This window comes from Malaclemys terrapin, chromosome 18, assembly GCF_027887155.1.
Source record: "Malaclemys terrapin pileata isolate rMalTer1 chromosome 18, rMalTer1.hap1, whole genome shotgun sequence".
Taxonomy (NCBI): Eukaryota; Metazoa; Chordata; order Testudines; family Emydidae; genus Malaclemys; species Malaclemys terrapin.
In genome coordinates, this window is record NC_071522.1 from 16333793 (window position 1) to 16355929 (window position 22137).

Here is a 22137-nt window from a genome sequence, read left to right on the forward strand (position 1 = left end):
GTGGAGCCTCTCAATGCCCAGTGACAAAGGGTTTACTGTCATGTAACAGCAACTCCTATCGGCCCTGACAAACTCACTACACCTAACACATTGTTGTCACAGTATTTATCCATAAACAATGTCACGTAGAGGGTCAAAAGCTTATCCCCTACTGGCCACCATAAGCGTTGCGGGATGTGCATACACATGTTATTCACGAAATATGTACTTACTAAAAATACACTTAAACTATGTAACCAGGCAGGGCAAATAAACAGATTTTTTCCCAGATAAAGGAATGTCGATTTACCCGTCTGCTGCGTTCTCCAATGTAAATCAGACGTGTAACTCAACACAAAGCAAGTTTCATTCACATATTAACTCAAAAGGAAAAGCAAGTTAAAAGGAGAATGAGAAAGACGATCTGGCATCAGCACCCCAAAGAACATAGAGCAGGAGAAAAGAACTTTGTCTAGGGGTACACGGCAAGGGGATACATTTCAAAGATTGACTGGACTATAAGGAAGAGGAAAGGGAACCCTTGGTGGTCCATGACGGAGGGAACAAAACAGATTGGATCCTGGCCCAGGGGACTGGAGATGCTGAGAGGTCTCTTTAGGTGAGAGATGTAACAGACAAAGATTGCAGCCTGCTAAAGCGATGTTTAGTCTCTTAGAAGCATGTTATAACTTTTGCTTTAGTTGTAATCATACCTGTTTCTACTACTCTTACTCGGGTTTCAGAGTGGTAGCCGTGTTAGTCTGTATCAGCAAAAACAACGAGGAGTCCTTGTGGCACCTTAGAGACGAACAAATTTATTTGGGCATAAGCTTTCGTTGACTAGACCTTTACAGCCCACGAAAGATTATGTCCAAATAAATTTGTTCAGCTCTAAGGTGCCACAAGGACTCCTCGTTGTTTTTACTCGTACTCAGTGTCACTTGAACCTCTATCTTTGTAAATAAACTTAGAATCATAGAAGCATAGAATATTAGGGTTGGAAGGGACCTCAAGAGGTCATCTAGTCCAACCCCCAAACTTTTCTTTGTTTTATCACAAAGTGTGAATTCTTAGTAGAAGCAAGAAAGCTGGTGAGTACAGTGTCTCTTTGGAGGCAGCAGACTTGGTAATTAATGTGTATCCAGGGACTGGATACCGCAAGGTACCGCTCTTCCAGGGGGCTCTGGAACTGGGGTGCACCAAGTGTTACCTGCAAGGCACAGTAAAGGCTGCCAGAGTTCTGAGAAGTTTGTCGGGGTAGCTAGCAGACTGGGGAGACCGGGAGCCATCCCCCAGTTTAGTACCAGCACCTCTCTCTCTCGCTGAAGGAGGGGTTTAACAAGGTGACCCGCACTCCTGGGAGCTCCATGAAAGTGTCACAGCAGGACGCAGGCTTTCGATAACCTTGCTCAGAGCAGGTCTAGAGGACACAGTGGTAAGGTCACCTAAGTCCTATCTACACTAGCCCATCCACCAATGGACAATTAGAGACCCTAGTTGTCAGAGTGTAGACAAGGGCTTGCAAACCACCAAAGCCGCAGCATCAGTCAATAGCATGGCACTTTGAATCAGGACTGCACGAAGGCACCTGCAATGTCACTTTCTACATCACAGAGACCAGGCAGCCTCCTTCATTTATTGCATTAAGGTTTGTTTAAATGATTTTCTCTCCCAATGGATTGGTTTTGTTTTTTGTAAGTGACAGAAAAACCTGCAAATTCCAAAAAGCCACGGAGGAGTTACAAGAGCATAGGAAGCCAGGCAAAGAAACTTCAATACAGAGAAGACAGAGAGCCTCTCAGTGCCATTGACTTAAACAATACCTTACACTGCACAAATATTAAACAGCTCCCACGCCCCTGCTACATCCATTCCCTATCCCACGTCCTCCCCCACTACACTCTTTTCAGGCCTTCTGCCTAGAGTCCAGCCACCATCGTAGGACAGAGCAAGGTTCAGAACTTCAGTGTTCTCCCCCTCCAACTATGAAAGGGCCAGAACTCACCCGCCCAGCCCCAATCCCGGATATGCCAGCCCCTTCTCCTGATTTCACACACACAGCTTCATTGAAACTATTGTGATTAATTGGCCAGTGTCCTTCTTTTCACTGGGTTCAATCTGCTTAGCCCTCAGTTTTTCTGAAAAGCAAATCCCCCTTGCCTGAAAGCGTTCTTACTCCTCAGCGCTGCGCAGCTCTGTAATACCAGCGATTCCCTGCTCATTTCCCCCATTAAACCTCAGCTAAAGCGTATCTACAGCAACAATTTCCTTGCATCTCTCAATGCACAGAAAATTAACCACCACGAGTACATTATTGCCAGTCGTTCTAAACCTATTCACAAGGGATTTTCGGTGGCAAAGGACTAATTCTTTCATCATACTCTGCAGACTCCTGCCAGTGATCTGCCCGGATGCTGTTTGATTGCTTAAGGAGGAACGGATGGATCCCTTCTGCTTTTGTCTGAAACAATACTCTATGCAAATAGGAAACGGAGCTATTGCTTTTTAAACCCAGCTGTGGTTAAACACCAGCCAGATAATGCAGCAGGGCAATAACCAGAATGTATGTTGATGAATGAAGCTCAAGTTATAGCGGGCTGCTTCCGATCCAAGAGTCCCAGATGCTCAGTAACACGCGGAAGGCAACGCAAGTGACAAAGCACAGACAAGCTGGGAGTATGGGGCAGGCAGAGAGAGCAGACCCATGTAAACACATGGAACATCACTATAACAGAGCGTAGGACTCGTCTCAGCATCGGAGGTTCTGCTTTCCTTGGGATCATTAACAATAATAATACATTTACGCTCTGGCCCGGTCAGCACGCAAAAGTTGCACTGGTTTAACGAAAGGTGCGATTCTAAATGGACACAGTTAAATTGGTCCAGAACCGCTCGCCGATTGATTTAAGCCTGAATTACACAGGCTTTTCTAGCACCATTACAGGTAGAGGGACGTACCAACCCAATATAAATCTGTCCACACCAGGCTTGCGCCGATTTAACTAAATTGGTTTTTAAACCCATTTAAGTGGAGCCAGCGTAACTTCCACGTGCAGACAAGGCCTGATACGATACCTCTTCATTTGAGGATTTCAAAGCACTTTGGACACATTAAATAATCCTTGCAACACCCTGGGAAGGATTGGGGAGAGGGGGGAGCATCACTGAGACACTTCAGCAGTGTCTGCATTTTTGGGAAATCTCCTGCTAATTAATTATCCCAGTGCAGCTCCAATGATGGCAACAAGAGAGGACGCAGCAACAGAGACCGGGCGCAGGCAGGTCGGGACAACACAGGGAGAAAAAGGCCACTGAACACTGGAGTACTGAGTGTGCTAGTGCTCACCCCATTGCCCATCACCAGGAGGCCTGGTGGGAACAGTACAGGGTGAGATTGCTAGTGCGGATAAAGCCACTCACCACCCCCTCATTTCAGTAACCAAGGTCAGAGCGGACATCGGACTCTCGGAACACCACCTATTTTCCATTACATGAGCTGGTGCAAGGAGCGTTGTGCTACTGGCTGTGGACTGTGATTCTAGCCAAAGTGGCCGGGTGCCTGGAGTGGTGGGTTTGGGGATCTTACTGATTTGAATCTAAATAAATCCAAACTAATTAAGGTGTCACTCTGGCAACGAGACTATAACAAATGATTATAAGAGGTGGATGCCATTTTGTTTAGCGCACCAAAACAAATGGGAGGTTCACACACACCTGAGCACCATTTGGCTCTGCAGCAGGCATTAGTGTAACATAAGCCTGAGAGATGAGCACATTCCTGCAGACACAGGATCGGAAATAAGAGATACTGGAGGGGAAAAAAAAAAAAAAAAAAAAAACACTTTACACTCAATTAATCCATTCCTCAGCCAAAGCAGAACTGTTCCGTGGAGCGGAAGGATGTTCATGTTATTAGACAAGGGGCTTGGCCACACAAACATTTAGTCTGTGGCAAGCCAGGGTATAAATCTACCCTACCTGTCTACGTGGACTCTATCGCCCAGTTCTCTAGTGTACTCGGATCTACTCTTGTTTCACAGCAACAGGGTCCACATGGGCATTTAGCACACATCGGGCTAGCATGGGGTAGATTTATGCCACAGCTTGCCACTAACTACGTGGTCATGAAGACAAGTCCTAGGACTCGAGACACCTGGGTTCATTCCTGTGTGAGCCTGGGCAAGTCACTTTATTTGTCCATCCCTCAGTTCCACACCTCCTTTCTCTCACCCTTTCCTTATGTTTTGTCTTAGGCAAGCTCTTCGGGGTCAGGACCATCTCTTACTATGTGTGTACACACCTGGCACAATGGGGCCATGATCTCAATGGGGCCTGTATGCACTACCATACTATAAATAATAAATAGTACTAATGATACAGTACCTTCTCCAGTGCGGTCACCCAGGAGACGGACGCACAAAGAGAAGTGACACAAGAAGTGTCTCTGCTCCCCTAAAAACACCAGGGGTGCGAGCATACACATCCGCACACATTAGAAAAACTCAATACTCGTCAAGTGGGAAAAGGATGAAGCCAGTAGGAAAAGAAATGTAATTTTCCATCTTCTTAGAAGATACTAGAATAATAGGAAGTGGGGAGAAGAGAAAGTGAAGCTATATGTGGGGAGAAAGCCAGCAGACAGCAGGACCTTTTCATGTCTTCCTCAGTATTTGATGTTCAAGCCTTTATTGTTTCAAAAAAAGAAGCTTTTCATTAAGTTAACTTAGAACAGACTTTAATGTTTCCAGCTGCATTTTACAGCTCTCTCAAGTTGTCTGCTATCTCTCCGATCAAGCTGTGCCAAGCCTCAAAACACTCCGTAGAAGCCTAGCACAATTCCAAAGTAATCCAACAAAGTACCTCAGTGATGCACATGGGAAGACCAGCTCCTCAGGTCAGCGCCCGCCAGTTTTATTTGCACCGTCTGTCTGGGTCTCTTCCGCCTTCCTGAGCTCAGTGAGGATTCTGCAGCAACCCTGAGTGGTTTTTTCCTCTGAGGCATGGGCTGCCCTTTCTTTGCTGGCAAATACTGCACCTGCTTAACTGCTAAGAAATGCCCCAGCTGCTCATCACAAACTGGAGTACAGGTTCTCTCCTTCTATACCCTTCTCTTCTTTTAGGCTGGCGCCAGTGACTTCGAATGGTGTTGAAGTCCCAGGGTTAACAGCTGCATCATCAAAAGCGAGCACAGAATGCATGCTGGGCTTCCACATTCCACACCAGGATTTGGAACAGACCGATCAGGAGATTTCAGAGTCTTATCTGCTGTTCCCAGTACACCTGCTGCAGTTTTTAGCTGCCAGAGGAATTTCTGACACGAGAAAGCCGTCAGACAGAAATGCAGCCGTACAAATCCAGGAGGCACACACTCACCGTACAGACTGAACGGACAATGCCCCCACCCACAAAAGCACTGTTTTTTTTTCCCCTGCAGTCCTCATCTCAATCAGCTCAAAACTGCTCCAGAAATTCAGCTTGCTCAACCAGCCATCTCATCCCAGGCCAAGCAGAAGACCTGGGGCCCAATCTTCAGCTGGTGTAAATCAGCATGTTTCTCTTTTGACCGCAGTGGAGTTCGGCCTGTTTTCAGCAGTGACCCAAGGAGCCCCTAGTCAGGGGAATGTGGTAATACAGCCTTGCTTGTGCTCCCAGTGAAGTCAGCGGAAAGACTCCCCTTGACTTCAATAATGCAGGTGCAAGGCCTGCATAAAACTAAGACTCGGTTAGTAGAGCTACATGAAAATAGGTGGGGGAGGGGCCTCTCTGAGCCCCAGAACTTTACCTTCACACTCAAGATCCCGCATCACAGTAGCTCTCCTTCCAACCAGGATGTGGGAGAGGCGGATAGAGGCAGCTTCTCTGAAGTCCATCAGCTCTGCTCTAGAAGGTTCAGGCCAGAGTTATCATCAGGCCAAAGAAGCAGATATTGAACAAAGCAAGGTCCTTTAAAGTCTTCCTCCTGCTAGTGAGTACCCCTTCCATGTGCTAAGCCCAGAGCAAAGGGCCATGTCTGAGTCCCCAGTGGGGAGGGCCTCATCCATGGGATGGATTCTGATCTCACCAGCATGTAGTTCCACTGATTATTCCCTGCTTCTATTGCTGTACACAAGAGGAGAACTGGCCCCTTGCTTGTTTCTCTTTCTTCCAGCAACATGTCTCACAAACTCCTTTGGTCTCTGAAGCATGTGTCTGATTTTTCAACGGGAATTTGCCTTTCATTAACTGCTCTGCACTTTAAAGTAAAGTGATGCTGGCGGGGTGTGAGTGGGAAGGGCAACTCCAACTGTCCAATACCACGGCAAACAATGGGCCCCATGCTGGGCGGTGTGAGCACCCACTAGCAAGTGCTGGCCACCTCGGATAGCCACAGCAACATTTACCACTCCATTTACATACACTGAGGAATGAACAACCTTAGTCTGCATTCAGCAGGAGAGACAACAGCCAAGACTCTTGAAGGGCAGAGAGAATGGGAAATAAGGAAGAGAATCTGCCAGTGCCCCTGGGCATCACACCCTGCAATGATGGAAGGGGTGGGCAGTCTGCAGCTCTCCTCAAGACACAAGAAACACCTTTTGTTTACAATACGTTCTAGACAGTTTCATTAGGGCGGGGAAGGATGTGGGGGGAGATGCTCACTTGAAAAGTTTTCGGTTCTTTCTGCTAAGCAGTCATTTAAAGGTCACACCCTTCTAAGGCTCTCCCCTCCCGACTAGACATCAATTCTCTTTTATTGACATTCATCTTTATAATTGCCAATTCCCCTTAGTATTTCAGGAAAGGCCGTGCTAAATGAGCGTGCTCAAGTGAGGTCTGTGTGCTCAGAAACCCTGCTCAGTAGAGAAGAGGCTTCTTATATCTTTCAGTGATGTCTGCTTTAGATTATTTTAGATCCTTTCTAATGGGGCAACTAGACTATAAATCAGAGGCATTTCAGGGATGCTTTACAATGCCTGCCAGCTGGAAGAGCTTTCTCTAGTGGAGAAAAGTCTTGGCCCTTTAAAATTCAAAGCAGTTATCAGATTTCACCCCATCTCAAGCATCTGCCGTGCAGTCAGAACCCCATCATCAAAACTTTGTATTTCGTACCAGTTGTTATGGTTCCATTTTTACAACACAGGAAATTTAACGGAAGGGAGAAAGAGCTTAGATTAAACTTCAGGTGCCTTGGGCTGCCTCTATAAGGTAGATTTCAGTTTGACCTAATACAACAGTAGTTTATTATTTATGATTGATAGACAGATTCACTGGCAGCCTTCAGGCAATGGGAACCACAGAATGACCCATTTGGTCTTTTAATATAGAACATTTAGCTTCCTACTCCAGACCATCCTATTTTTTATACCTTCTACATTACGCTTCACCTCTGAATCGGTCCACATACGTGGTAGACCTGCAACATACGTGTAGACCTGCAACTCTTTCCACATGCCTCAGGCCAGGTGAAGGCTCACTTGCCAAATTAAAAAGCTTGAGACTGATAGTTATCAAAAGGTGGATTTCTCAGATTACAATAAACCAGAGTGAAACAGATCTCAGCCTTCCCACCCCAGAAAGAGAGAATACCAGTAGAGGAAGGGAGAAATCTTCCACAAAGCCAAGTGCGTAAGTTAGATTAGACCCCAGGCACGCTTTGCTGGTACAGCCAGCAGAGATGCAGGGAATAATCCAAGCAGACGCTGACCCTGGCAGCTTTATGAGGCTAATATTTTCACGAGCATGAACTGTTCTTGAGCAATTTCTCCAATGGATTAAGCACAAATACGGTTTCCATCAACATCAGGCACACGCGTGCGCGCACACACACACACAGTTTATTTTTGCCACCTAATTTCTATTACACGAGACTTTAGTATTTAGTGCAGCCAGCACGTGCAAAAAAAAAATCTGCTCTCCATTTGTGTCTGACTTCCTATCTCCCTCTGGAACCATCATTAGTCGTGATACAGCACAGACGCTCATTCCAGACCCAGGCAGGATATGTCCTACTTCAAAAATCCAGCAGCAGAGGGACAAATGGTTTGAGTTGAGCGGCTGGGTGCTGATGGTAGGAACAGATTTCCTCATGTTTCAAGTCCCTTCCTTGCCTCACCACTCAAGATTGCACAAGGAGCACTGGGAACAGAGCATCACGTCAGGGCAGGACACGGCAACATCAGGCTTTGGGTGCATCAGAAGTAGCACAACTGAGACTAGCAGCATCATGGGAGATGGGCAACAGGATGGGGCTGTGCCTTGAGCCACCAAAAGCCAGGAGGTAATGGCTGGTCTCAGTCTTGGGTTGGAACATTCAGCATGGGTGGTGGGATCTTCTCGCAGCTGTGGGAGAGGAAGAGCGACTGACTCTCTAACGAGCGCCCTCACATCACCCTAGTAGCGACCGGAAGGCTTGCCTCACTGACGAACAAGGTGTACGTCATACAGAACGGCGGCCTGTTCTCTTACAATTATGTTCCCTGTAAGGCCACCCTAGGAGATACAAACAAATTGAACTCTTCCCACCATGCATTTCCCTTGTTTTTGCATGGAGATGAGAAAGTGAGAGCAAAGCACTAGCTTGTGCACCACAGACATCCTTGGCCACAGCGATCCTGGGCTCAGAGACAGGAGATTTAGGTTTCCTGTTCATAGGCCTTTCGTCCTAGCAGCAGATGCTGGCCACCAGTACATTCTTTTAAATTGCCTTCCCTCCACAATCCTTGCCCTTTGCATCACCTGCGGCAGCATTTCACCTATAGGTAAAGAATCATAGAATATCAGGGTTGGAAGGGACCTCAGGAGGTCATCTAGTCCAACCCCCTGCTCAAAGCAGGACCAATCCCCAGACAGATTTTTGCCCCAGATCCCTAAATGGCCCCCTCAAGGATTGAACTCACAACCCTGGGTTTAGCAGACTAATGCTCAAACCACTGAGGACAGAGCAGGAGAGCAGCCACGTTTTGAAAAAAGGCCCCTGCAGGAAATGGCACGAGAAAGAGGGCAGGGTGTGGGGAGTTGATCAGCTGGCAAACTGTCCCCTGCAATAAACTGCACTGCCTCTGCAATATGCTTGCACTCCACTGGCTTGAGAAAGGAAAGCATTGACCTTGCTCCTTTACCGACACTGCCTGGCAGTGCATTGCAATTTCATCTTCTCTCTGGCATTGCAAGAGAAAGGGATAATGTCTCTTTCCTGTCAATTTATTTTCTAAGAGATTGTAAATCCACCGATCTGGCATGGATAGGTTGGGTCCCTTCCCTGCAGCGTGCAGAGGCGTACAGAGCCGTCAGTCATGAGCTGCCCTTTGCTACTGGCCTGCCCACTTCCTGTTTGCCAGAGTCCTCCGAAAGCCAAAGTACTGATCATAACATTAAGTGTGAAACTCTAAGGTAATAAACCAGGCACACAACTAAAAACATGATGTCCAATTTAGTCTGATTAGAGAGGCCAACACCCAAAAACTGAAACTGCGGGTGGATCCGGATTAGTGGATTTGCAATCTCTGAAAAAAGAAATTGACTGATAAGAGAAATTTTCCTCTCTGATTTAAGACAGGCCCACTGACCTGACACTGATGGGATGTGACTAGTGGCAAGGAAAATTCTGGTAGGAAGAAGATAATAGTGATAGAGCATAATTCTGTTCTCGCGTCTCCACAGGAGTGAGTCCATTCATGCACCGGAACATGTAGCACACACCTCCTGAAGGCTGCATCTGACAGATCAAAGTTACCATCAGCAGATTGTGGCCACCGTACTGTGGCTCTCAAGGTTCCCAGCTGCAAATGTCTTTGCCTTATAAGTTTCTAAGAAAGCAGCTGCTGAGAATCAAGCTGTGAAATCTTTGAATATTTTCCCCCCTCCAACTTGTGATAGCAAATAGGGAGTTTGGTTTGCTGAATTCTCTGGTCCAATTTGGGTAGATCCTTAGGGCTGTCATTTATGTCCAGGTTTTCTCTTCACTTGTGTTGGCATGGAGCAGAAAGAAGGAAAGGAGAACAATTCTCTGATTCAGTGAGCTCGGCTTTGGTGCGAGCACAGGGGAGGTCCTCAATCCTACTTTGTCTGAATGAAAAGCACAGAATTGTTTTGTGATAAATACGGCACCTAGCCCAGAAATTCTCCTAACTCAAGTCGCTTAGAGCAAAACTATTCTTAGAGACCAGGACAGTGAGGTGGAGCTCTCGCAGCGCTGGCGGCGCGACTACACTCGCACTTCACAGCGCTGCCGCGGCAGCACTGCGAAGTCCCGAGTGTAGCCAAGCCCTTAGAATCGCAGAGCTATTCTTCAGGTCTGGGAAAGGTAACCACAATGTCACAGCTAAACCAAACATGGGACAGAATGTTACGTAGAAAGGGTTAACACATGTTGTAAGAAACCAGTTCAAATGAAGTGGTCAATTAACACCTAGAGGACAGAGGAGGATTAGGAGGTTACAAATTGTTGTGATGAGCCATAAAACCAGAGTCTCTGTTGAAACCAGCAGAGTTATGAATTTAAGTTGCCAGTCTCACTGCAAGCTATTCCTAGTCATTCTTGAAATGGGCTAGTGCCACCAATTGTTTTGCCCATGTGCTTTCTTTCCAAAACCAGGGCTATACATGCAATTAACAGACACCGTCTAGCCCAAAACCTTCCAGCATTCAAAGAAGGATACCTTTTTCTGCTCCTGAGGACAGAGCCTTTCCCTAAGGGCCTTGCACCCTGTGAATGCAGCTCTTGAAACATACAGAGACAAGGCAAGAGGCTTACAGGAAACCTCAGGCCACCCATCTCAGCCAGGCCTCAGTGTTATGGTGACCTCAATCACTTGGGGAGAGACATCGGTGTATAACCCTTACACTGAGCAGGCCTGGAGTGGGCTGCCATTTCTTTAACCTCTGGACCCAAAGATTAGCTCTATTTGACCAGGGTGTCAAAGAAAGAGAAAGGAAAATGAACAGGAGTACTTGTGGCACCTTCGAGACTAACAAAGGAAAATGTCTCTCTTATGAATGTCTCTCTTGAAACAAGTTCCACGGGGGCTGAATCACAACACAACAGGAGTGCTGCCTACACCTTGCTAGAGGGGTTTGTGGAAGGAATTGAGTCTTTAGTGACCTCAGGGGCGGGAAGGAGAGATGGCTGTGGCTGGGTTTGCTGGCTCAGGACTGGGAGGGGTCACCTGCTTTCCCAATGTCCATGTCACCTCTTCAGTTGCTACGGTGGTTTACAAGGACATGCTGGGCCTTGGCACAGATAACACAGACAGAGGAGGATGGCGTAACACTTATCTCCCACTCTCTTCGCCTGGTTCTCCGTTTGCCCGCAGGTTTCCCCTTGCCGATGCTAGTGTCTTGCTGAGCCTCTGGGATGGGGACCAAGACAGCATGCCCAAGAGCGCCTGCATCGTCATTCCACCCGGGGACCTCGCCACTCCGCAGGCCGACTTGCACGGGGTCATGGTGGGGATCGAAAGGGAAGAGAACAAATGTTTCTTCTCATGCCATGCAGGGTAAGTGTTTTGCCAGTGCCCCTAACCAATGAACACCCTTGGGCCTAATTCTCCATTATGCTAAGGGCCCTTTATGGCAGTGTAAACGGGCCTCAAAGAGAGCGTGAACGTAATCGGCATCCACTTGAAGGCCTCTTTACATGGCCAGCATGGCACAAAGAAGCACTTGTGTAAAACAGAATCAAGCTCACAGGGAGCTTACAGTCCTACACCACAGCCACCAATGGAGAAAGCCAAGCCGTGACCAACAGCAGAGTCTGCCTCTGCTGACTACAGAAAAGGGGCCCAAGCTATCCATCAATGGCCTTGCCACATGGAAAACGAATGTCGCACAATGAAGTAGCAAGGAAACCAAACACATCATTTGAGTTTGCCACTAGCATTCTACATTCACCTCAGCATCACGTGAAACGCGTCTTCGTTACCAAGTGTGGACTTGGATTCTAACCCGCACCAGGAGGGTACTTACTGCAGAACTTGTGAAAATCCATTTGCAGTTCTTTCCTTGTGTTCATAAAGATTCTCCCCTTCTCTGTCCCAACCACATAGGTACTTTCATCGTGAACTGCAATGCAGGCTACCTCGGCGTTTAGTTTGGAAAGTGCGGAACACTGGGGAGGTGGGAAAAGCAGTTGGGTTAGAAGAGGGAAAATGGAAAAGCATCTCATGTTCTCACGTGGTCATCTATCAATTTAATGTATATTTACGGAGTTATTTGTATTCCAGATACATATTGTAAGTAGAGCCGGACGTCACTTTTCCCATGAAACATTTTTTTGATGCAAAATGACTTTTCAATCAAAACGAACATTTTCATTTTGGTGTAATACTTTGTTTTTTCAGCAAACCCCCTGAAACACATTATTTTGGCAACAATTTTCAGTTTGGACTTAAAAACATTTTTTTTAACCAAACTTTTTTTTTTTTTTTATTTTTATTTTTAAACCCAAGAACATCAACAGGAATTAAAAAAAAAAAAAAAAAAAAAAAAAAAAAAAAAAAAACACCTGGTTACCTACCTCTCGTAACGGTTGTTCTTCGAAAGGTGTCGCTCGTGTCCATTCCAATAGGTGTGTGCGCACGCCGCATGCACGATCATTGGACGGTTTTCCCCTAGCAATACCCATTGGGTCAGCTGTGGAGGCCCCTGGAATGGTGCCCTCATGGCGGTGTATATAGGACACTGCCGACCCGTCGCCTGCTCCGTTCCTTCTTGCCGGAAGACTCCGACCGAGGGGAGGCGGGTGGGATTTGGAATGGACATGAACAACACATCTCGAAGAACAACAGTTACAAGAGGCAGGTAACCGTTTTTTGTTCGAGTGCTTGCTCATTTCCATTCCAATAGGTGACTCCCAAGCAGTTTCTCTGGAGGAGGGGTCGGAGTTCACCAGGTTGCTGATTGTAGGACTGCCCCGCCGAATGCTGCGTCGTCCCTCGCTTGTTGGGCGATGGCGTAGTGCGACGTGAAGGGGTGGCTGGAGGACCACGTTGCCGCCTTGCATACGTCTTGAACAGGGACGTGCGCGAGGAAAGCTGCGGACGAAGCCGGAGCTCTTGTGGAGTGTGCCGTCAATGGCGGGGGTGGAACCTTGGCCAGGGCGTAGCACGTTCTAATGCAGGATGTGATCCACGACGAAATGAGCTGGGATGAGATGGGAAGCCCTCTCATCCTTTCGGTGATTGCAATAAAAAGCTGTGGTGACTTACGAAATGGCTTTGTGCGTTCAATGTGGAAGGCTAGGGCATGCCTGACCTCCAAGGAATGGAGCATCTGCTCTCTGCCAGTGACATGAGGCTTAGGGAAGACGACCGGTAAAAAGATGTCCTGATTCACATGAAACCGAGAGACCACTTTGGGTAGAAATGCAGGGTGAGGACGTAGCTGAACCTTGTCTTTGTAAAAGTTCAGGGGGGTTCAGACGTAAGCACTTTGAGCTCAGAGACCCTTCTGGCCAATGTTACAGCCACCAGAAAGGCAACCTTCCAAGAGAGGTAGGAGGACGGCAAGTGGCCAGGGGCTCACATGGAGGGTCCATGAGTGTGGACAGGATCAGGTTGAGGTCCCACTGGGGAACGGGCTGCCACACGTGGGAGTAAGCCTGTCCAAGCCCCTGAGGAATCGGCCCACCATGGGGTTTCTGAAGACCGATCTACCTGCTGCCCCTGGTTGGAAGGCCAAGATGGCGACCAGGTGCACTTTTATAGAGGATATTGCCAGCCCTTGTTGCTTCAGGTCCAGTAAGTAGTCCAAAACGAGGGGAATTGGCGATTGCTGCAGTGGGATACCCTTCTGCAGGGACCACACAGAAAACCACTTCCACTTTGCCAGATATGTGGCTCGAATGGAAGGTTTCCAACTTCCCAGGAGAACCTCTCTCACTGAGTCCAAAACATTGGAGCTCCAACGGGTTCAACCATGGAGTTTCCACATCGTGAGGTGGAGGGACTCCAGGTTGGGCTGCTGGAGCTTGCTGTGATGAGGTCCGGGCATAAGGGAAGGGTTACTGGTCTGTCAACCGATAGGCTTAACAGCGTGGTGAGCCAGTGCCGGTGGGACCACGCCGGTGCTATGAGGATCAACAAAGCCCTGTCCTGGCGGACCTTGAGGAGGACTCTGTATGAGAGGGAAGGGCGGGAACGCATAGAGCATGTGACTCATCCATGTGAGGTGAAAAGCGTCCACAATGGAGCCTGGGCTGTGGTTCAGAAAGGAGCAGAACTGCTGGCACGTCCAGCCTGAGGAACGTGGTGCGGGCCAGGGCCACAGGCACCTCTGCTTGTGCTTGCGTCTTGGCCTTGATGAGCCAGTCGTCCAGATACAGAGGAAGGCTGCCACGAGTGCCATGCACTTTGTGAACACCCTGGGGGCCGTCGAGAGCCCAAACAGGAGCACCGTGAACTGGTAGCACTGGCCGCAAAGCGAAGAAACCGTCTGTGGGGCAGGATAATGGAGATATGGAAGTAAGCGTCCTGCATGTCGAGGGCAGAGTACCAGTCCCCCAGATCCAGGGAAGGAATGATAGAGGCTAGGGAGACCAGGCGAAACCTGGCTTTATTGATGAATGCATTGAGGTCTCACAGATCCAGAATAGGTCACAGTCCACCCTTGGCCTTGGGGATAAGGAAATATCGGGAGTAAAATCCCTTGCCCCTAAACTCCTGAGGAACCTCCTCTATCGCCCCTCAGAGCGAGGAGCGATTGCACTTCCTGGAGAAGGAGTTGCTCGTGAGAAGGGTCTCTGAAGAGGGACGGGGAAGGTGGGTGAGAACAGAACTAGATAGAATATCCCACCCCATCATGCTCAGAAGCACGGTAGATGTGGGATGGCTGGTTTACAAAGGGAAGGTAAGGATCCAGACTGAGTCCTGGTGCTCTGTCCTCGTGCGCACCTTCAAAAGTTAGGTGTCGGCCCCGGGGGCTGTTTGGATGAGCCCTGACCTTGGCCAGAGGAGAACTGCGACTGGCGCCTCCTATTATTCCTACCCCTTCTCCTGGGGGGAGTCCTGCCTCGGGGGTCCAGAGTAGAAGCAGGAGGGAGAAGGGAGGGCTGGTGTTTGAAGGGCTTCCTCTGGGGTGTGGAAGTGTCGATTCCCAGGGGCTTCAATGTCGCCCTCGAGTCTTTCAGACTGTGCAAGCGGGTGTCCTTGTTCTCGGCAAACAAGCCCGCACAGTCAAAGGGCAGGTCCTGAATGGTGTTCTGGACCTCCGAGGGTATGCCCGAAACCTGTAATCAGGCGCTCCGTCTCACAACGACTGCTGTGGCCATGGTCCGAGCCGCAGAGTCAGCTGAGTCTAGGGCGGCCTGGAGGGTAGTCCTTGACACCACCTTGCCCTCCTCAAGAAGTGCTGCGAACTCCGGGCATGAGTCTGACGGGAGCAATTCCGGGAACTTAGCTAGCGCTCTCCAGGAATTGAAGGCATAGGGCTGAGCACTGCTTGCTGATTAGCAAGTCGACTTTATGGCCGAAAAAGGTCGAGCTTCTTAGCATCCCGTGACTTTCGGGCAGGACCCGGTTGACCTTGCCACTTTTTGTGGTTTACGCCTCCACCAATGTTCCAGGCTGAGGGTGCGTAAAAAGGTGTCCGTACCCCTTCTGCGGCACAAAATGCTTCCTTTCCACCCCTTTGGCCGTGGAAGGTATGAAGGCCGGGGTCTGCCATAGCACCTTTGTGCTGTTTTGTATGGTCTTCATAAAGGGCAAGGCTACCCTAAAAGGACCCTCCAGGGCAACAATGTCCACCATTGGGGCCGAGTCTTCTGGCACCCCGGAGACGCAAGTTTTGGGCCACCCTCCCAATAGGGTGCACCGGGACCACCTTAGGAGTGTGGTAGTGGAGGTGCCAGCCACCGCCTCATCTGGCGGAGAGGATGCTGAGGCCTGTTGGACCGGGTCCTCCTGACCCTCAGGCTCTCTGGAGGCTGGCTCGGGTACGTCTTCCCTATTTGGGGCAGACTGTGGTGCTGGTACCACATGGGGTGCTGGCTCAAGAGTTCCACCTGCTTGCGAAGACCCAGGGTCCTTGTCACCTGGGGGGGGGTCTTCAGGTGCTGTGGGAGTATGGCACGGCACCGACGTGGCTGAAGGAGGAGCACAGGGTAGGCCCAAGGAGGAGCTCAAACTGATGGAAGGAGTCCAAAAGGGCCACTGTACCGGCCCCTGCCACTGTGGGGGCCAGGATACTGCCGGCACGTCCTGGAAGACCAGTACCGACTATGTCTGCAGATCGACGACTCATTATCAGAGTCCAACGAATAGTCCGAGCCAGACCATGGAGGGGCGGAGCCCAACGGTGCTGGTGAACGGTACTGCGGTGATGGGGAGCGGTGCCGTAGCATCGTTGGTTTGCCCCGGTGTTGAATGAGTGGCAGTGCCGCCATTGGTGCCACAAAAGGTGCCATAGACTGCACCGTCACCATCGCCGGTGCCAGGCCTTGGGCCGCTGCTCACGCCCCGCAGGGCCAGGACTGTGCCATCATGGCAGTAAGATCCCGCGCCGCCTCAAAGGTATCCGGCGTGGAGGGGAGATCAATCTCATCCTCCAACTCCTCCCAAGTCGGGGAGTCCACAAACACCAGACTTGATGGAGCCCCTGGCAGGGCCGGAGTCAACAGTGCCGGGATCTGAGGGCCAGGCTGTGGGTGCCCTGACATAGGATACACCCCACTGGGATCCCTGTGCTGTTTCCTGACGGGAGACCGGCCTCTGTTCACCTTCTTCTTATGCGGCACCGGGGACTGAGAGCAGTGCTGCATGCTCGAACCCGCTTTGTGAGCCGGGCAGTGGTGTCGATGCTCCCTGGAGGAGTCTTTTTTCGGTGTCACGGCGTCCTGCACCAAAGCCAGTGCGCTGCGCACTGATGTCACTGGTGCCGCTTCCGGTGCCGGCTGAGGGCAAAGAGCCACTTCCATTAAAAGGAGCTTGAGGCGATAGTCCTGCTCTCTCTTCGTCCTGGGTCTTAAGCTCCTGCAAATGGAGTACTTCTCTGTTTGCTGGCCCTCACCCAGGCACTTAAGGCACGGTGCGTGCGGCAAGCCCTTGGGCATAGGCTTCCCGCAGCGTTGTCAGGATTTAAACCCCCAGAGAGCAAGGCCGGTCAGGGGAGCTAGGGAGGGCGCCACTCTAGGGTGCTCCACACCCAACCCAGCGGCTACCGCTAGGGGAAAACGTTCCGACAATCATGCACGCGGTGCGCACACACACCTATTGGAATGGACACGAGCAAGCACTTGAAGAACAGAACAAAACATTTGCTAAAATTTCCTGTGAAAAAGAATTAGCATATTTAGTCGGTTCTAATTAAAAAGAAAGAATTGCTGGGAACTTTTAGTTCAATGACAAAATATTTGCTGGCTAGCAGTCAAAGTCTTCATCAGTCAAGACCCTCTCCTTCTGTATTTAATCAAAACAGAAATTATGGGCTATTAGGGTCTCTTATCCACCCATTGTTCCTGACAATATGTTTCCAATGTTGTTGTTAATTATTTGTATTCTTGTGCCATCTAGAAACCTCATTTGAGAGCAGAATCATATTGTGCTGTGCTGAATAAATCCATAGCAACAGATGGCCCCTGCCCCCAAAGAGCTTACAATTTAAATAGACAGAGCGGAAGAACCGAAATTTTATTATCCTCATTTGACAGTGAGGGGAACTAGGGTACAGAAAGACTAAGTGACTCGCTCAAGGGCATGCAGGATATTTTGTGATAGGGCCAGAAGTTAAGCCCTCCTCTTCCAAGTTCTTTCCCCAACACCAGCCTCTCTCTATTGGATTTCGAAGTGACTTGAATGGAGGGGCTTCCACCCCTTCCTTCGGAAGGCCATTCATTATAAATTTAAAACTCACAACCCAGGCCACAGTAGATTTCAAATGGCACGTGAGATTCCAAGGCAGTGGCCATGCACCAATGGATCAGATACAGCACTTCCAGGTTTCCCGGTTTATTAGACCGCTCCTGTTCAGTTACATGGAAATATTTGTTAGAATAAAATTTAATAATCCTGCTAAAAGGCAGTACAAATAATTTCACACATTGGCTTGGCTTCCTCTGAACGGTGCACCTCCGTGGAATGCTGGGGTCATGCTCATGTCCATAACACTTTGAGCTGCACAAACTGTAGGTGTGCACTGGGGACACATCTGGTGCTTTTCTGACTCTATTTAGTGCCAATTATAGCCCACGTATGCTCCTTCACATGGTCTCCTAAGTGAGCCCCACACTCTTGAAGAAATCTTTGATTATTACCATCAAGTCTAAACCCAATACGAGAAGCTAAGAGGCCCCACCACTGTGAAGAGAGACCCTCCTTGTCTTGAGATTAAGGACCAAGTTCAGAGGGAAGTTTAAGGGGATAAAACGCAATCCAGGGAAGTACTCACTGAACGCAAAGGAGTCTCCACTAAGGATTTTGCTTTTGGTCTTGGGAGCCTTACATCTGATCTGACAATGGCTCGGCAGGTGGTGAGCCAAGACCTCCTGTTTATAGTACAATAACTTGATTGCTTTACCATTGCCTCGTCCTATTCCTTCCCTCCCCACCCTGCATCTTGTCATAACCCAGACTGTAAACTTTTAGGGGCCGGGGCCAGGGCCAGTCTTTTTACTGAGCATCTGTACAGCACCTAGCACCATGGCTTTGATCTTTGACTGGCATCTGTAGACATTACAGCAATACAAATAATGCATGGGTTACCCATTCTTCCTTCCTCCTCAGCATTTACACAAATTTAGACTCCCTGAGACTCTCACCCACTTAAACCTCCTATCACACCAGCTCTGAATTTGGCCCAAGGCTAGGGCATTTTTTAGACAGGAGAATTGACATGCTAAGTGGCTGGAAGACATGGGTGTAGCAGGAAAAGCAACTAGAAGAAAGCTAAAGCCCAGCGTAATTAACACCTTCTTCCGGCTCCTCAGAATGTAACTATGCGAGCTTAGATACTCTGAGACCCAACTCGAGTCTTGTACACTTAGTCACACAGCCTCTTATCAACGTGCAACATAGATTGCCTTCTTCATCACCTTTGGACTTGGTTCTCAAAAAGTGGATGGATCCCAAGGAATGGGAAATAATTCCTTTTTGGGGGAGACATGAAGAGGGTAGGATAATGATTTACCATCAGTAAACTAGAAAAAGCTTAGTTGGAAAAAAAAAATCCCTTTCATGAAAACAGCAAGAGGTACATTAGCTCATTCAATCGACTAAACTAAACAACCGTCAAGGGAAAAAAATATAAAATGGAATAATGAGTGGGATGGATATGTATAAACCAAGAATTCAAATAATAATTAACTCCAAGTTCTTTTTTAAATTTTTATATGAAACATACATAGAATCGCACTCAAAAGCCTACGTTAAAAACAACATTATTAAGATTCCAAAGCCAAGCATTCAAAAAAGTTAGGAAATGCCAGAATTAAGGTTACTTGTGCAATTCTTGCACGTGCGTGATCATGTAATGAAAGATAACTATACCTCCTTGTGCATATGCATTAGGCTTTTTGTGTAATATATATAAAAATGGCTAAGCTCTTCAAAAATGCCTAGTGATTTTGAGTGCCTTGGTTTTCCAGGTACCTATATCTTAATGGGGTCTTGAGGAGGATGGTTAGCATTTTCCGGAGGGAAACACAAATATAGATGTATACACACACAATCATAGTTATATAAAAATTAACTATAGTTGGATTTAGATGGGAGGGATATTTAATTCATCACATTTTACTACATGTGTGGGTAAACACACACACACACACACACACACACACACTTTTCAGTTAAAAATAAGATTAGCTCTGGTCCAAGAAACTTATCCAGACAGTTATCTTGTTTATGTAAGCAAGACTGACTTGTGTAAGATTTCTCCAGAGAGTTTTACGTCAATAGACATGAAAGTTATTTTCTTTGTTCTTGGAGATCAAAGCCATTGTTATCATTCCCTTGTTGCATAAAAGCTCACAACAACAGTGGTAAAACATCAAGAAAAAATAAATTCAGTTGGTACCAACATAAATATTAATAGGAAAACAATACACATCGCGAGATTAACTGGAGCTGACTTCATGGCCCCTCTGATTGTCAGGATGGGCATGTGATTTTCATTTCACAGCTCAAACAGCTCGATGGGCTTTACTGCAGCAGAGAACAATTTGATGTATTCAATATCCTTCCCATCTAAATCCACCTCTTATTCAACCCAATTAACCCAATGTAAAATGAGCTGCTTGGTGGCAGAATGGTCTGGCGAAGCTTTCAGATCCGGAGCTTCTCCTGTGATTTCAGGGGCTGTCAAACCCTCTCAGGTTGCTGCAATATCGCTGTTAATCATCACTTGAAACGAATATGCCCCATTTGTTTAGCTAAAGTATTGGGTTTCATATTTGGGTCCCTGTGGCCCATTGGAGAGGACTCTGTGCATCAGCTGATTTCAGAACCTATCCTTCAATGTTCCCTGAACCGTGAACAGATCCTCATGGGTGTATAATCACTATACACACACAGACCCCCCCGCACCCCGCTCCCCCTCCCCCCAAAATCACCTTTGCAAGTAGCCTCACTCACCATTGAATCTAAGGCAGAAACTAAACTGGTGATGATTTCATTTTTCTGATGAAAAACTGTATTCCATTGGTCAGGTCTGGAGTTATTGGGGGACCCATTGGAGGGCTTCCCCGTCAGTGCCATATTCACCTGAAACAATAAAAAACAAGACAAATGTATACCTTACCCACTACTTTTGCAGACGCAGTTGCACCAGCTTGGCTGACACCGAGGTTAACCCACGGATCTCCAGAGCTAAGAGTATGAGTGACTAGCACAGGGGTCGGCAACCTTCCAGAAGTGCTGTGCCGAGTCTCCATTTATTCACGCTAATTTAAGGTTTTGCGTGCCAGTCATACATTTGAACGTTTCTATAAGTCTATAATATATAACTAATCTATGGTCGTATGTAAAGTAAATAAGGTTTTTAAAATGTTTAAGAAGATTAATTTAAAATTAAATTAAAATGCAGAGCCCCCTGGACCGGTGGCCAGGACCCGGGCAGTGTGAGTGCCACTGACAATCGGCACGCGTGCCATAGGTTGCCTACCCTGGACTACAGGCTGAGCTAAAGAGCCAGGGGCAGCAGAGGAACACTGTCAGACACTCACCTTCTCAGTGGATGGGGCACAGAGGGGGATATGTAACATACTGGTCAGCAGGGCTGGATTAACTCTCCTGTAAGGCCAGGACTATTTGATTTTGTGGGGTCCTTGTATACAGGTCTATTTCCTGAGAGGGAGTTTGGTGCAGGTCAGGGCTGGGGCAGGGGTGCAGGGTCTGGGTGCAGGAGGGGGATTCTGATCTGGAGCAGGGAGTTGGGGAGGAGGAGGGGGTACAGGGTCTGGAAGAGAGTTTGGTACAGGAGGGGGCTCCGGGCTGGTGCAGGGCATTTGGGTGCAGGAGGGGGTTCTGACCTGGGGTGGGGGGGGGGTTGCGGGAGGGGGTGCAAGGTGCAGGCTCCAGCCAGGAGGCGCTTACCACAGGCGTCTCCCGGCTGGCAGCGCAGCAGGGCTCAGGCAGGCTGCCTGCATGCTGTGGCCCCACGCCATTCCTGGAAGCGGATAGCTGCTAGCCATCTCTGCAGCCCCTGGGGGGAGGGGGAGTTCCCATTGGATGATCACAATGGTCCCTTCTGGCTTTATAATCTGTGAATTGGGCTGGGTGCTGAACAGACCCATAGCAAGAGAATCGCTGGCCTGAAGAGTTTACAGTCTAAATTGACAAGACAGGCAAACAGAGTAGAAAGGAACACAGAGAAGGAAAGAGACTTGCCCAAGGTCATCCAGCAGGTCAGTGTCAGGCCTAGGAGTAGAACTCAGGTCTTCTGAGTCCCAGTGAAGTCCAGAGCCCCCTCCACTGGGCCACTCTGGCTTGCAGCGAGGCAGCAGGAAATTAGCAAGCTGAATGCTCCTTTTCAGTATAAACCTCGTTACCCGAAATCCCTGAATATTACAGTGCTGTGCTCAACAGCCTTTTTACTATTATTAAAGGGACACAAGGAATCTCTGTGCACGTGACAGAAAGCACAAGTGGGGAAACCAAATGCTGCACTGCCTGAGTCAAGAACACATGAGAACTAGTTATCTAGGGGGGCAGAGAAAAAGCAGACGATTAGCATTTGCGATCCAGAAGCCTG

General features: G+C 48.4%; 1 protein-coding gene across 6 annotated transcripts in view; it reads right to left on the reverse strand.

Annotated features, from left to right (window-relative positions):
* GTF2IRD1 (GTF2I repeat domain containing 1) overlaps positions 1-22137 on the reverse strand; it is a 169867-nt gene that overhangs the window by 83401 nt on the left and 64329 nt on the right. For 4 of the 6 annotated variants that reach the window (XM_054008426.1, XM_054008429.1, XM_054008425.1 and 1 more), the window contains 2 exons: positions 20520-20648; positions 11923-12064 (listed from right to left, as the gene is read on the reverse strand). In XM_054008426.1, coding sequence (XP_053864401.1) covers positions 11923-12064; positions 20520-20642 — 265 coding nt within the window. In that variant the 5' untranslated portion in view covers positions 20643-20648. Of the gene's footprint in view, positions 1-11922; positions 12065-17802; positions 17881-20519; positions 20649-22137 lie in introns of those variants that run through there. The other 2 variants (XM_054008430.1, XM_054008431.1) reach the window with 2 other exon arrangements.